Source organism: Coregonus lavaretus, assembly GCF_964263955.1.
Source record: "Coregonus lavaretus genome assembly, chromosome: 1".
Classification (NCBI taxonomy): Eukaryota; Metazoa; Chordata; class Actinopteri; order Salmoniformes; family Salmonidae; genus Coregonus; species Coregonus lavaretus.
The window spans coordinates 39,302,824-39,318,704 of NC_139988.1; the positions used below are offsets into that span (position 1 = coordinate 39,302,824).

Sequence of the window (15,881 nt, forward strand, 5' to 3'; positions counted from 1 at the left end):
ATCCAATCATCCACCGCAGGGGCCTCGATCTGGCTCTGCTGCCAAGGTGCCAGAACTGGCTGGTAACCTAACACACATTGGAAGGGGGTTAGGTTGGTAGAGCAGTGGCGGAGAGAGTTCTGGGCCATCTCGGCCCAGGGAATGTACCGTGCCCACTCCTCCGGCCGGCCCTGGCAATACGACCTCAGAAACCTACCCACATCCTGGTTGACACGTTCTACCTGCCCGTTACTCTCCGGGTGGTACCCTGAGGTAAGGCTAACCGAGACCCCCAAACGCTCCATGAACGCTCTCCAAACACGGGAGGTAAACTGGGGGCCTCGATCAGACACTATATCCTCGGGTACCCCGTAATGCCGGAAGACGTGGGTAAATAGGGCCTCAGCGGTCTGTAGGGCAGTAGGAAGACCCGACATAGGGAGAAGATGACAGGCCTTAGAGAACCGGTCCACAACGACCAGGATGGTGGTATTCCCCTGAGAGAGGGGAAGGTCTGTCACAAAATCCACCGAGAGGTGGGACCATGGTCGTTGTGGAACGGGCAGGGGTTGTAACTTACCCCTGGGCAGATGTCGGGGCGCCTTACACTGGGCGCACACCGAGCAGGAGGAGACATAAACCCTCACATCCCTAGCCAAAGTGGGCCACCAGTATTTAGTGCTAAGGCGATGCACTGTCCGGCCAATACCCGGATGTCCAGAGGAGGGTGACGTGTGAGCCCAGTAAATGAGTCGATCCCGAATCTCGAGCGGAACGTATTTCCGACCCTCAGGACACTGTGGAGGGCTGGGGTCGGTACGCAACGCTTGCTCGATTTCGGCATCGACCTCCCACACCACCGGTGCCACAAGACAAGACTCCGGTAGTATGGGAGTAGGCTCAACGGACCTCTCCTCCGTGTCATACCGCCGGGACAGCGCATCTGCCTTACCATTCTGGGACCCAGGGATGTACGTGATTTTAAATACGAACCTGGTGAGAAACATACTCCATCGAGCCTGGCGAGGGTTCAGTCTCCTCGCTGCCCGGATGTACTCCAGGTTCCGATGGTCAGTCAAAATGAGGAAAGGGTGTTGAGCCCCCTCAAGCCAATGCCTCCACACCTTAAGGGCTTGAACTACAGCTAACAGCTCCCTGTCCCCAACGTCATAGTTACGCTCCGCCGGGCTGAGCTTTTTTGAGTAAAAAGCACAGGGGCGGAGTTTAGGTGGCGTGCCGGACCGTTGAGAGAGAACGGCCCCTATACCAGCCTCAGACGCGTCTACCTCAACCTGAAAGGGTAATGCGGGATCCGTATGCGCCAGCACCGGAGCCGACGTAAACAGGTCCTTCAGTCTCCTAAAGGCCCTGTCCGCATCAGCTGACCACTGCAGGCGCACCGGACCCCCTTTCAGAAGGGACGTGATGGGAGCTGCCACCTGTCCAAAACCCCGGATAAACCTCCGGTAGTAATTCGCAAAGCCCAAGAACTGCTGCACCTCTTTTACAGTGGTTGGAGTTTTCCAATTACGCACAGCGGACACACGATCCACCTCCATTCTCACCCCTGACGCGGACAACCGATAACCCAAAAAGGAGACCGACTCCTGGAAGAACAGACATTTCTCTGCCTTGACATATAGGTCGTGCTCCAACAGCCTCCTCAATACACGACGCACCAGGGTTATATGCTCGGCTCGGGTAGACGAGTACACCAGAATGTCATCAATGTACACGACCACCCCTTGTCCCTGCATATCCCGGAAAATGTCATCTACGAAGGATTGGAAGACTGATGGAGCATTCATCAACCCATATGGCATGACGAGATATTCGAAATGACCTGACGTGGTACTAAACGCTGTCTTCCATTCGTCGCCCTCCCTAATGCGCACCAAGTTATACGCGCTCCTGAGATCCAATTTTGTGAAAAACCGCGCTCCATGCAATGACTCTGTCATGGTCGCAATCAGAGGGAGTGGATAACTGTATTTCACAGTAATCTGATTGAGACCACGGTAATCAATGCACGGGCGCAACCCTTCATCTTTCTTCTTCACAAAAAAGAAACTCGAGGAGGCGGGAGAAGTGGAGGGCCGAATGTATCCCTGTCTCAAAGATTCGGCTATGTAAGTCTCCATAGCTTTTCTCTCCTCTTGAGACAAAGGATACACGTGGCTCCGTGGGAGCGCTGCTCCTGCCTGGAGATCAATCGCACAATCCCCCTGTCTATGAGGAGGCAACTGCGTCGCCCTATTTTTACTAAACACGAGAGCTAAATCCCCATATTCAGGCGGAATGTGCAGTGCGGGCACTTGGTTTGGACTTTCCACCGACGTCACCCCCACGGAAACACCCAGACATCGCCCCTCGCACTGAGCAGACCACCCATCGAGAGCCCTCTGTTGCCACGAAATAGCAGGGTTATGGGTGCTTAACCAGGGAATTCCCAGCACCACTGGGTATGCAGGAGAGTCGATCAGATACAGCTGTATAGTCTCTTCATGACCCCCCTGCGCACACATCCTAAGTGGTGCTGTGATCTCCCTAATCAACCCCGACCCCAACGGGCGGCTATCTAAGGCATGAACGGGAAAAGGTTTGTCAACAGGTAGGAGAGGGATCCCTAAATCTAAACAAAACTTCCGATCAACAAAATTCCCAGCTGCGCCTGAATCTACTAGCGCCTTATGCTGGGAATGAGGTGCAACCTGTGGAAAACACACAGGTATACAAAAGTGCGCAACAGAAAGCTCCGGGTAAGTGGGACGTCTACTCACCTGGGAGGCCCCCCCAGTGCGTGGCCTGTTGTCTTCTCCCCCGGATAACCCTCCCCAGCACCTGGCCGCAGTGTGCCCTCCACGACCGCACTTGGTGCAGGAGACAGGTCCCCTCGGGCTCCTCCTCCTCCTTTCTCTAGCGCCGGCACCCCCGAGCTCCATAGGGCTCAGCTCGGAGGTGCCGGAGGGCGGAATGGACGGACCCCCCTCGGGACGTCCACGGGTGGCCAGCAGGGTGTCCAGACGGATGAACATATCGACCAACTGGTCGAAGGTGAGATGGGTATCCCTGCAGGCCAACTCACGTTGAACGTCCTCCCGTAGGCTACATCGAAAATGGTCGATGAGGGCCCGTTCATTCCACCCTGCGTCCGCCGCTAGAGTCCGGAACTCTAGAGCAAACGCCTGTACGCTCCTCCTCCCCTGTCTCAGGTGGACTAGACGCTCCCCCGCCGCTTTGCCCTCAGGTGGCTGGTGGACGCCCTCAGAACTCGGCGTAGGAGATGGTGTTGGCGTCCATCTTCCTCCACTCGGTGTTAGCCCACTCCAACGCCTTGCCCGTGAGACAGGAGATGAGGGCGGAAACGCTCTCGTGTCCCGAGGGCACCGGGTGTACAGTGGCCAGGTAGAGCTCCACCTGCAAGAGGAACCCCTGACACCCGGCAGCTGTTCCGTCATACGCCCTCGGGAGCGAGAGCCGAATCCCCCTGGGTTCCGGACCTGGGACTGGTGGACCGGCCGATGGGGTTGGCAGGGTAGGTGGAGGTGTGGGTACCCCGCTGGCCTCCCATCGGTGCAGGGTGTTGATGACGTCCTGTAGAGCGGTCCCCAGTTGTCGTATCTGATCATCTTGGCCGCGAACATGCTCCTCGAGCGACTCAGGCGTAACTGCAGATCCTGCTGATTCCATTTTGGTGTGTGATTCTGTCAAAGGGTGCTGAAGGTGGGTGTGGTGCATGAATCAAGCGCAGGACGCAGAGGCTCAGTCCAAAAGACTTTAGTGCAATATTCACGTAGAAAATAAGCACAATAAGCCCGAAGGCGAAAATACGGCGCACACAGGCGTCAAACAAATGGCGCACTAACATGTGCGAAAAGCCTCTCCAAAACACTGGAGGGAAGTACGTAGCTCCAACACAAAACAGAAGAGCAATCACACACAAAGACAAACACACACAACGAGAACTAAATAGGACACTAACGAGGACTAACAAGACACAGGTGTACAACATCAAGACAAAACCAAACGAACATGAAACATAGATCGGTGGCAGCTAGTACTCCGGGGACGACGACCGCTGAAGCCTGCCCGAACCAGGAGGAGGAGCAGCCTCGGCCGAAACCGTGACAGTGTTCTTGGTTAAATGAATTACCCTATGTGAATTTGTTAGATCGGAAGGAAAATCAGTTAACAGCGATTCCTGAAGCATTGGAGGTGAAACCCGTGAGGGCTAAAAGCTGTTTTTGTTCAAATAAAACATATGATGGACAGGGTATGTTTATGGGAATATCAGATTGTGATGATTATATGATGACTTTGGGTAAGCATGAACGTAAGGTTAGTACTGAGAAATATAATGTAACTTTTTATGTTCCTTTTAGTAAGAAGAGCAGGACTTTGATGGTGAAAGATCAGCTTTTGCCTGGCAATGTGACTATTGGGAATTTTAGAGATATTTGGTGGGTTTGTGGTGATAAAGCATATATATTCTTACCCTATGGATGGACAGGATGTTGTTACATGTCAACGTTGAAGCTTCCATATGAGGTTTTTACAATTAAAAGAGGGGAAGCACCGGATACAGATAAATCTGATTCTAGGTCTGGAAATAGGGTGAAAAGGGAAATGAATAAATTTCATAGTCTGGAAGCCTATCATTGGAGGATAAGTCTAGGAGAGAAGTGGGGACTTTGACTTTTTCCATGGTATGGTGTAACATTTTTGGCAGATCACATTGATAATATTACCTATACTTTGCAGGGTTTGACAAATGAAACGATAAGAGGGTTTAACCTTCTGTCAAATACTCAAAGAAGTCACAGACTGAAGCTGTTGAAACATGACATGGCTCTTGACTATATTTTAGCAAAACAAGGTGGTTTATGTTTGGCTATGAACTTGAAGGGGGATGATTGTTATACTTTGATGCCCGATAGTTCCGATAATATCACTAGTGTTATAGATGCATTGAAGAATATAAGGGATGCGTTTGGTAGATCTGAAGGAGCTGGATGGTCAGCGAAGGCTTGGTTGCAAGATCAGTTAGACCCAGTGGGAGCAGTGATAGTTCAGATTTTAGTGGCAGCTCTTATAGCGCTGTGTGTGATGTTTTGCTTTTGTACTTTGTTATTGACTTTTGCGAAGGCTATGATATTGAGATGGGTTGGAGTTGTGATGCCTGGAGAAAACACTCAGATGCCGTTGTTAACTGTTACTGATCTAGATGGAGATGAACAAGTGGGACTGGATGGAGTATTGATGGATAGATATCCATTTTGAATATCCGATCATTTTTCAAGTTTTTACATATTATTGTGATATTTAGTATTTTCTTATGAATCAAAAGGGGGAAATGGAATGTGATTCATTTTATATATCATTTTTATATTATTGTTGATATTGATGTTTTAATTTGCATGTGTTGTTTTGCAAAAGATACTGGTTGGTGTTTTCTTTTCTTCCAGAAGCATATGGGGGAATGTGTAGAGGGGATTCAAATACTCAAACATGGACAATATGAATGGACTGTAGGAAGTGGAACAAGGAAGGTGTCATCCATCATCGACATTGCATTGAAAGTCGACACTGCTGAGGAGATGCAGTGTAGTGGACTACATTCCAGTGTCTAAAATGATATATAGACATATTTGAATGTGTAATACATAATTTGTGTCATATTCTTTCTGTATAAATTTTTGAAGAATTATGTTTTCTGTTGTTGGGTACATGTGGGGATCTCAGATGTTTTTGTTTATTTCGTGGATGCTTAGGGATATTGGGTCTAGGCAGGGACAGAGAGAATCCACAGGAGGGTCCGATGGGTCGACCGGCCTGAATGTGGACATTTTTGATTGTATTTTGTTTTCTGAGGCTTTCATGTGTATTCAATTGCATCATAGTTTAAAATGCATTGATAAAGATTTATGAATTGATCTGGAGTACTTAGGTGGTTGCCTGGGGCAGAGGGGCCGTGAGAGAATATTTCTGTCTTGATTGATTGATGGATATTTGGAAAGAAAGCTGCCAGACAGGTTTTTCGCTCGCACACTCCAGAAAGAGTTGTTCATATTTCATAGAAATATGTTTACTCTCCATACATTTTGGTTTATTGCTAAAGTTACTCAATAAGAGAAATTGTTATTTGTCATAATCCTATTATTTTTGTTTTCGAGACTTAATTAGTCTCAAAGGGGGGAAATATGTAGTGTCTAAACAGTTTATGACTTTGCTGACGTTTGCAAATGGTGTGTTAGAGGAAGTTGACTCAGCTTGCGGAAGCAATTGGAAAGCATTACTATAGGGGCCCCCTAAAACAGAGGACGTCTGTTATGTGGAGGCCTGGGATTGGTTTATGGGAAAACCACCCATATCATGTTACATATTATAAATACCATGGTTGGAACAAAGGACGAGGAGGAACAACATATTAGAGATTGGGTCAGTTGTTCTCTAGATGTCTGCAGGAGTCTGTAAATTGACGCTGAAATCTTTGGTGTAATAAACTATTATAATCAAGGACAGTGTCAGCGGATTTCTTGTCATCACAGCATCTCAGCATCGTTATCTCGACACTACAGGAGAACGGCTGTGAGAATAAAGTGATAATAGATGCAAGGGGGAAAGTCACTAGATAAGAGAGTGGACCTGAGCGGTTAGGGTTTAATATTATGAGAATGTTAACACTACGGAAGTTAAAGATAGAGTTAGAGGGGGCACTGAGGAGAGGGTAGACATAAAAACATAGGTAATGATTGAGATATCAATACCATAGACTGATACCTAGGTAAATGTGAAGAATATAGTAGACCTTGGACAGGAGTAGTTATCTTAGCAGGGATATATATACCTTTTGACAGGGATAAAAATAGAGTTGGTGGACCCTTCAGCAAGATGACACAGTGCTACTGTAGGGCTAGAGTCATGATCTTAACAGCCACATTGCCTGTCTGGACATAATATCCAGACACTAATTTCCTACCTCTATTTCACACCTGTAACTCACTGACTTTAACAAAACAATAAGGAAGGACATATACACTGAACAAAAATATAAACACAACATGTAAAGCATTTGGTCCCATGTTTCATGAGCTGAAATAAAAGATCCCATACATTTTCCATACGCACAAAAGCTTATTTCTCTCAAATTTGGTGCACAAATGTGTTTACATCCCTGACATCCATCTGACAGGTGTGGCATATCAAGAAGCTGATTAAACAGCATGATCATTACACAGGTGAACCTTGTCACCGACTTCAGTGGGCATGCTGAATTCGGTTATGACGGTGAAGTCTGTTATGGGAAAGCGGATTGCTGGTGTCAACGTTGTGAACAGAGTGCCACATCGAACACAATTGCATTTTATCAATGGCAATTTGAATGCACAGAGATACCGTGACGAGATCCTGAGGCCCATTGTCGTGCCATTCATCCAGCGCCATCACCTCATGTTTCAGCATGATAAAGCACGGCCCCATGTCGCAAGGATTTGCACACAATTCCTGGAAGCGGAAAATATCCCAGTTCTTCCATGGCCTGCATACTCACCAGACATGTCACCCATTGAGCTCTGGATCGACACTTACGACAGCGTGTTCCAGTTCCCGGCAACATCCAGCAACTTTGCACAGCCATTGAAGAGGAATGGGAAAACATTCCACAGGCCACAATAAACAGCCTGATCAACTCTATGCGAAGAAGATGTTTCACGCTGCGTGAGGCAAATGGGGGTCACACCAGATACTGACTGGTGTTCTGATCCATGCTCCTACCTTGTCTTTTAAGGTATCTGACCAACAGATACATATCTGTATTCCCAGTCATGTGAAATATATAGATTAGGGCCTAATGAATTTATTTCAATTGACTGATTTCCTTATATGAACTGTAACTCAGAACAATGTCAGAAATTGTTGCATGTTGCGTTTATATTTTTGTTCAATGTAGTTATTATTGAGGGAGTGTAACTGTCAAAAGCTATCTATTGTTTTCACTTCAGGAAGGGAGAGGAGGGTGGACACTGTACAGTGCATTCGGGAAGTATTCAGACCCCTCATCAATCTACACACAATACCCCATACTAACAAAGCAAAAACAGGTTTTTAATCATTTTAGCAAATGTATGAAAAATAAAAACAACTGAAATATTACATTTCAATAAGAACTCAGACCCTTTACTCAGTACTTTGTTGAAGCACCTTTGGCATCGATTACAGCCTCGAGTCTTCTTTGGTATGATGCTACAAGCTTGGCCCACCTATATTTGGGGAGTTTCTACCATTCTTTTCTGCAGATCCTCTAAAGCTCTGTCAGGTTGGATGGGGAGCGTCGCTGCATAGCTATTTTTAGGTCTCTCAAGGACATTCAGAGACTTGTCCCGAAGCCACTCCTCCGTTGTCTAGGCTGTGTGCTTAGGGTTGTTGTCCTGTTTGAAGGTGAACCTTCGCCGAAGTCTGAGGTCCTGAGCGCACTGGAGCAGGTTTTCACCAAGGATCACTGTACTTTGCTCCATTCATCTTTCCCTTGATCCTGACTAGTCTCCCAGTCCCTGCCGCTGAAAAACATCCCCACAGCATGATGCTGCCACCACCATGCTTCACCGTAGGGATGGTGCCAGGTTTCCTCCAGACGTGACGCTTGGCATTCAGGCCAAAGAGTTCAATCTTGGTTTCATCAGACCAGAGAATCTTGTTTCTCATGGTCTGACAGTCCTTTAGGTGCCTTTTGGCAAACTCCAAGCAGGCTGTCATGTGCCTTTTACTGAGGAGTGGCTTCCATCTGTCCACTCTACTATAAAAACCTGATTGGTGGAGTGCTGCAGAGATGGCCCCGTGTAGCTCAGTTGGTAGAGCATGGCGCTTGCAACGGCAGGGTTGTGGGTTCGATTCCCACGGGGGGCCAGTATGAAAAAAAAAATGTATGCACTTACGAACTGTAAAGTTGCTCTGGATAAGAGCGTCTGCTAAATGACTAAAATGTAAATGTAATGGTTGTCCTTCTGGAAGGTTCTCCCGTCTCCACAGAGGAACTCTGGAGATCTGTCAGAGTGACCATCGGGTTCTTGGTCACCTCCCTGACCAAGGACCTTCTCCCCCGATTGCTCAGTTTGGCCGGGTGGCCAGCCCTAGGAAAGAGTCTTGGTGGTTCCAAACTTCTTCCATTTAAAAATGATGAAGGCCACTGTGTTCTTGGGGACCTTCAATGCTGCAGAAATGTTTTGGTACCCTTCCCCAGATCTGTGCCTCGACACAATCCTGTCTCGGAGCTCTACGGACAATTCCTTCGACCTCATGGCTTGGTTTTTGCTCTGACATGCACTGTCAACATATGTTGAGTTTCATAGCAAAGGGTCAGAATACTTATATAAATAAGGCATTTAATGTTTTACTTTTAATACATTTGCTAAAACTTCTAAAAACCTGTTTTCGCTTATTGGGTATTGTGTGTAGATGGATGAGGGGTAAGCTCATCCATCTACACACAAAGCTTTACACTTGATGACAGAATGCATTTCAATTAACAGGTGTGCCTTCTTAAAAGTTAATTTGTCAAATATATGTTGATTTGTTTAACAATTTTTTGGTTACTACATGACTCCATATATGTTATTTCATAGTTTTGATGTCTTCACTATTATTCTACAATGTAGAAAATAGTAAAAATAAAGAAAAACCGTTGAAGGAGTAGGTGTGTCCAAACTTTTGACTGGTACTGTATATGTTTATTTGTATTTTTTATTTCTGCCTGTTATTTTGGCTCAAAAGCCCCACCCGCCCTGAGTGACGGGTTACCACTGTTGCCATTAGGGCATAACATTAGGGTATTTTAAAACTCTGATGATTAATTAGTTCACTGAGGTGTGCAATTGTTTTGATTGATTTAATAACCTGTTGATGATCGCTGTGATGTTAGTGATCTTCTAATGTAATGTACTTGTTATTGTATATTGTTATTATCTTTTACTTTATGGTCTCAGGGCACCATTGAAAATGAGACCCTGGTCTCAATTGAGCTTCGCTAATTAAATAAAAGTTAATAATGTCACGTATTCTCCCTCTCCGTGCTCGAGGTAACCAGGCTGCACATTATTACGCACATATGTCAACATCGTTATGCGCACCAGCGCTTCATCAGACTCATCTGGACTCAATCCCCTCCCTGACTACCTACCGTTTATCTGTCACTCCCTCAGGTTCATTCCCCAGTCAGCATTGATGTTATTGATTCTGTTCCTGTGTTTCATATCTGTACGCTACTCATGTTTCTTGTTTTGTTCCATGTTCTGTTCATTATTAAGTTCACTCCCTGTACTTGCTTCCCGACTCCTTAGCGTACATGTTATAGAATAACCCTCACCAAAGGGAAGCATCAGGGACTGTTTTTTGTTTTTGTAGGTGACGTTGGGTCCTGGTGCCGCTGCCGGAGCAACCAGGGATGCCTCAGTTGGCTCGCAAGGCTTCCACGCCTCAGCTGGCTCGACAGGTTTACAAGTCCCGGTTGGCCCGTCAAGCGTCCGTTTACAAGACTCGGTAGGCTCGGCAGGCTCCAATGCCTCAATCGGTTCGTCAGGCTCCCATGCCTCAGCCGATTCATCAGGCTCCCATGCCTCAGCCGGTTCATCAGGCTCCCATGCCTCAGCCGGTTCATCAGGCTCCCATGCCTCAGCCGGTTTGTCAGGCTCCCATGCCTCAGCCGGTTTGTCAGGCTCCCATGCCTCAGCCGGTTCATCAGGCTCCCATGCCTCAGCCGGTTTGTCAGGCTCCCATGCCTCAGCCGGTTTGTCAGGCTCCCATGCCTCAGCCGGTTCATCAGGCTCCCATGCCTCAGCCAGCTCATCAGGCTCCCATGTGTCAGCCGGCTCATCACTCTCCCATGCCTCAGCCGGCTCGTCAGGCGCCCATGCCTCAGCCGGCTCGTCAGGCTCCCATGCCTCAGCCAAGCTCGTCAGGTTCCTGCGCCTCAGCTGGCTCAACAGGTTCCCGCGCCTCAGCAGAAGTGACCATCCCTTTGGTCGGCGTCCTGCGGCTGGAGCCGCGCGTCAGGGAGGGGGTACTGTCACGTATACTCCCTCTCCTGGCGCTCGAGGTCGCCAGGCTGCTCATTATTACGCACACCTGTCACCATCATTACGCGCACCAGCGCTTCATCAGACTCACCTGGACTCAATCACTTCCCTGATTACCTCCCCTATATCTGTCACTCCCTTTGGTTCCTTCCCCAGGCGTTATAGTTTCTGTTCCTGTGTTTCATGTCTGTACGCTACTCGTGTTTCTTGTTTTGTTCCATGTTCTGTTCATTATTAAATTCACACCCTGTACTTGCTTCCCAACTCCTTAGCGTACACGTTATAAATAAATCGAAATGACATCACCATTTGACCTTTCAGTTAATTCCAAACAGAAAATAAGGTACAGTATCATGGTGGTGACCACAACCACTCACCTGGTGGATGAACACCTGTGCTCCTCGGGGGCTCATGAGCAGCACGGCCCGCCGCAGCGTGTCCCGGTAGCGGTTGAGCTCCTCGGTCCGCATGGTGCTGAACAGGTTGGTGAACACCCTGCTCACGTTGCGGTCCACCCTCTGCAGGGACACGTCCAGACCCTGCCGAGATGCCTGGTCCAGGAATGTCTGCAACCCGCGGATGTCTGACAAACAAGCAGAGACAAACAGTTAAAAATGCAGCCGAACATTACAGGAACATCAGAGGCAGGTGCAACCGTAACTAAGTATAACTGTTTAACGGAATCATTTATTACATTTTTGTTCAAAACATTGACGTTTAGGTACAAAAGGCCTTCCAGGAAAAGTGAGAGTCACGCTTCCCTTCTCGGAAGGATATTGGCCAGGTTTTTCAGTAATTTTCATTCTCAGCTCTTGCAGGTGGGAGGCTATTTGAGTGGAAGTAAAAGTGAACAGCTTTCAGCAACCAGCATCAAACAGATCTGCTTAATTTAGTTATAAGCCAGCATATCAATTGTGTTTCAACAGGTATTTGAGTTTCTGTTATGATGCTTCAGTTTCAATGCGCAGTTTTTCTCTGTTTATAGGTTACAGCCAGTGGAGTGGCGGGTGTGCATCTCCCAGAGAAATGTGGAGGGAAGCCTCTCCAGAGTGGTTGTGCTGAACAGGCAAATCAAAGGCGAAGGGAAACCAGGCTCTCCACCGAGAATAACCAAGCCTACAGCCATAGCTGCAGTCGTGCCAAATGTCAAACTGGATTTTTAAAGAGAGGTGAACCATGCCGTTTGCATAGTGTCTCACTCCCCACAGTGGGAATTGTGGCAATCTGCTATATGTGGGTTTGAGTTTTTTCCCAATCTTCTCTCGTTGCACCTCTAGAGGATTGATGAGTCATTCAGGACCCTCATCAGTGTTCAGAGCAAACGGTCTCACCCAGCCACACGCATGCACAAATGCATGATCACACACACACACATGCACACACACACACACACAGTATATCAGACAGCATACACACATACCGTACACTAGAGAGGGTAGAGAGCTGACAATGGTAATATACACTGAACAAAAATATAAATGCAACATGTAAAGAGCTGGTCCCATGTTTTATGAGCTGAAATAAAAGATCCCAGAAATTTTCCATGTGCACAAAAAGCTTATTTCTCTCAAATGTTGTGCACATATTTGTTTATATCCCTGTTATTTGGGGGTGCTGAGGAGTATTTCTGTCTGTAATAAAGCCCTTTTGTGGGAAAAAGAAAACTCTGATTGGCTGGGCCTGGCTCCCCAGTTGGTGGGTCTATGCCCTCCCAGGCCCACTCATGGCTGCGCCCCTGCCCAGTCATGTGAAATCCATAGATTAGGGCCTAATTAATTTATTTCAATTGACTGATTTCCTTATATGAACTGTAACTCAGCAAAATCTTTGAAATTGTTGTATGTTGTGTTTATATTTTTGTTCAGTATATGTTGTTGTGTTTATACTGCTCAGGGTCACAAAGGGAAAATACAATAACAAAAAATCACTTGTCAAGCAGAAGACCGATACTGTGCACATCTTCAGCATTCTCCTTGTGTTTCTTTGGGCAAAACTATAGGCCTATGTCTGGCCACAATAACCTCACTCACAATGAACAAATGTACAGAACCAGGACCATAGTTTATGTTGTACCTTCAAGACTATACTCTTCATAGCTTAGAAACATTGTATTTACTCTTGATCCCCAACTAATTTTGAAGCAAAGGTGTGGTCTCTCTCTCTCTCAATTCAATTCAATTCTATTTAAGGGCTTTATTGGCATGGGAAACGTATGTTAACATTGCCAAAGCAAGTGAAGTAGATAGTAAACAAATCTCTCTCTCTCTCTCTCTCTCTCTCTCTCTCTCTCTCTCTCTCTCTCTCTCTCTCTCTCTCTCTCTCTCTCTCTCTCTCTCTCTCTCTCTCTCTCACACACACACACACACACTCTCTCTCTCTCACATACACTCTCTCTCTCTCGCTCACACACACACACACACACACATTCTCTCACACTTTCTCTCTCTCTCTCTCTCTCACACTCTCTCTCACACACACTCTCTCTCACACACTCTCTCTCTCTCACACACACACACTCTCTCTCACACACACTCTCTCAAGTTTGCCTAGCCTATTGTGAAACAGGGACAATAAGTTATTGGTTTTAAGATTTCCCTTGGTGGAAAGAACACTATTCTGTTTCCATCTTGAAACCAGAGAAGGAGAGGCAATGTAATGGACTGGAAATGAGACCTCACGGACAACGGGCAGGTTTGCTCAAGTCATTCCCAAAGGCAAACATATGGAGAATATAACAGCATCAACTTTGGTCCTGCCTTAAAAAAGTGTTCAGTGGCATTTCTATCTCAGATTAATCCTGGATGAAAGGTGGCCATGCAATAGCTCAGGGAGAGGGCACAGACTAAGATGGCTGATGCTGACTTCAAAGTCCCAGTGCTAAACCTAGGGCGGCGTTCCAGAGCACAGCTACACTATCCTGGCCATAGACAGGAAGCAGAAAAGAGGATTAATGAGTAGTTATGGGTCAGATTTCTGGTCATGTTTCCTCAAGCATCACTTCAGAATACAAAATCTGGCTTTAAAAGGTTAAAATACTCTACCTTGGAGAGAGACTCAGCATCACAAAAAAAAAATCAACTAAATAGGCTACGTTTTCTTGGCAAAATAGTATATTATGACCAGAAGGTAGCGAAATGTTTTTACATGAGTCCACAAATAAGCTGTTTCACAAACCAACTATAAGACATCTCTGCACAGACCTACTGGAGTATGAAATGTATTATGCGTAATTCTGCATTATACTGTATCTAATTATGCACAAACCCATTTAATAACCTTTGCTTAAGATTTAATTGACTTGTAGTAAAACTTACTTCAGCATTAATTACAAAACATTTGCTGTCATAACACCTTCATAAATAAAGTCATTGGCAGACAGAAATTAGCACTTGTATTACATACAGTACATTTTATGGAAAAGTACTCTATATCTCCCCTGTAGCTCAGTTGGTAGAGCATGGCGCTTGCAACGCCAGGGTTGTGGGGTCGATTCCTACGGGGGGCCAGTATGAAAAATGTATGCACTCACTAACTGTAAGTCGCTCTGGATAAGAGTGTGTGCTAAATGACTAAAATGTAAAATGTAAATATGCATCAGCCTGTTGTGTACTGAGGAAAATGCCATTATAAAGACAAGCCCTCATCCTCCCTCTTCCTCTGACAATCATGATATCGACCTCTGTCTATGTTAATGCAGACTAACTAGATTACTCAGACTCTAACCTACTTTAGTGCCTCTGATCAGAGCTTGACATGCATGGCCGGGGGACGCCATGGTAAAGTTGTGTGTGTGTCTTTGTAGGGCGGCCCAGCCCCCGAAGTGACTCTTATCAACTGTATGCAAGAATTCCTTTCTGTTGTCATAGGAATTCAGAAGTCACTGCATTATCTCACCAACCCCCTCTTGTCACACCTCTGGGTAGCAGAGGTTCTGATGTCTTTACATCCTGTAGGTCTGATATCTGATTGGAGGTTAACTTTACAGTAATACTACTGGTCAACAACTCAGATTTTGAATCCAAACAACTCATATGCTTAAAAAAGGGTATTAGATTCATTGTCTCGTTCTATTTTGTTCCTGAACTGCACTTGTGAGATACCTACTCGCTTTCTTTCTCTCTCCACCCCAGAGACTCTTGGGGAATGGCTTTTCAGGCTAGGACTTCTCTCTCTCTCTCTCTCTCTCTCTCTCTCTCTCTCTCTCTCTCTCTCTCTCTCTCTCTCTCTCTCTCTCTCTCTCTCTCTCTCTCTCTCTCTCTCTCTCTCTCTCTCTCTCTCTCTCTCTCTCTCTCTCTCTCTCTCCCTCTCTGATCATGCCTAGAGTATTGCACTCTAATGTTTGTAACTTAAGCTTTATACCTTGTATGAGGTTTCATTCATGTTACAATGTTTTGAAATATCTGCCATTATTATTACTCTCTCAGAGCAATTATTGAAGTCTGCTTGCATATTTTAATTATCTTTATGGAGTCAGATAAATATAGGCTAATTGCTTAGTCTTATTATGGGTCGCATGTGAGGTATATATAATATGCATATATGATAAATATTACCACACTACGTGTGTGTATGCGTGTGTGTGTGTGTGTATGTGTGTATGTGCACTTAAGGCTTAATTGGGATGTTCAACAAACTTTTCATGATCTTTAGGTAGTTAGTGGACACCATGTAGTCATCAGAAGTTGCACTATTTATGTGGGTGGTGGTTCATTTTTCTACAACAGCATGAACTGAGCTGGTCATATACTGTAACAGCTATTGCTATGGAAGTGCTTTAGCAAAAGCAGAAGGCAGGATTTGGAGTGGTTCCCTGATACATATTGACCTTTCCATCAA

At 46.1% G+C, this 15,881-nt stretch overlaps 1 protein-coding gene across 1 annotated transcript in view; it reads right to left on the bottom strand.

Moving 5' to 3' along the window:
- The window catches only part of LOC311127854 (glutamate receptor ionotropic, delta-1-like), a 481,343-nt gene that overhangs the window by 161,530 nt on the left and 303,932 nt on the right, over positions 1 to 15,881 (bottom strand). Inside the window, exon 4 of the mRNA XM_084159745.1 lies at positions 11,423 to 11,628. Within this exon, the coding sequence (XP_084015871.1) occupies positions 11,423 to 11,628 (206 nt within the window). The remainder of the gene's footprint in view (positions 1 to 11,422; positions 11,629 to 15,881) is intronic.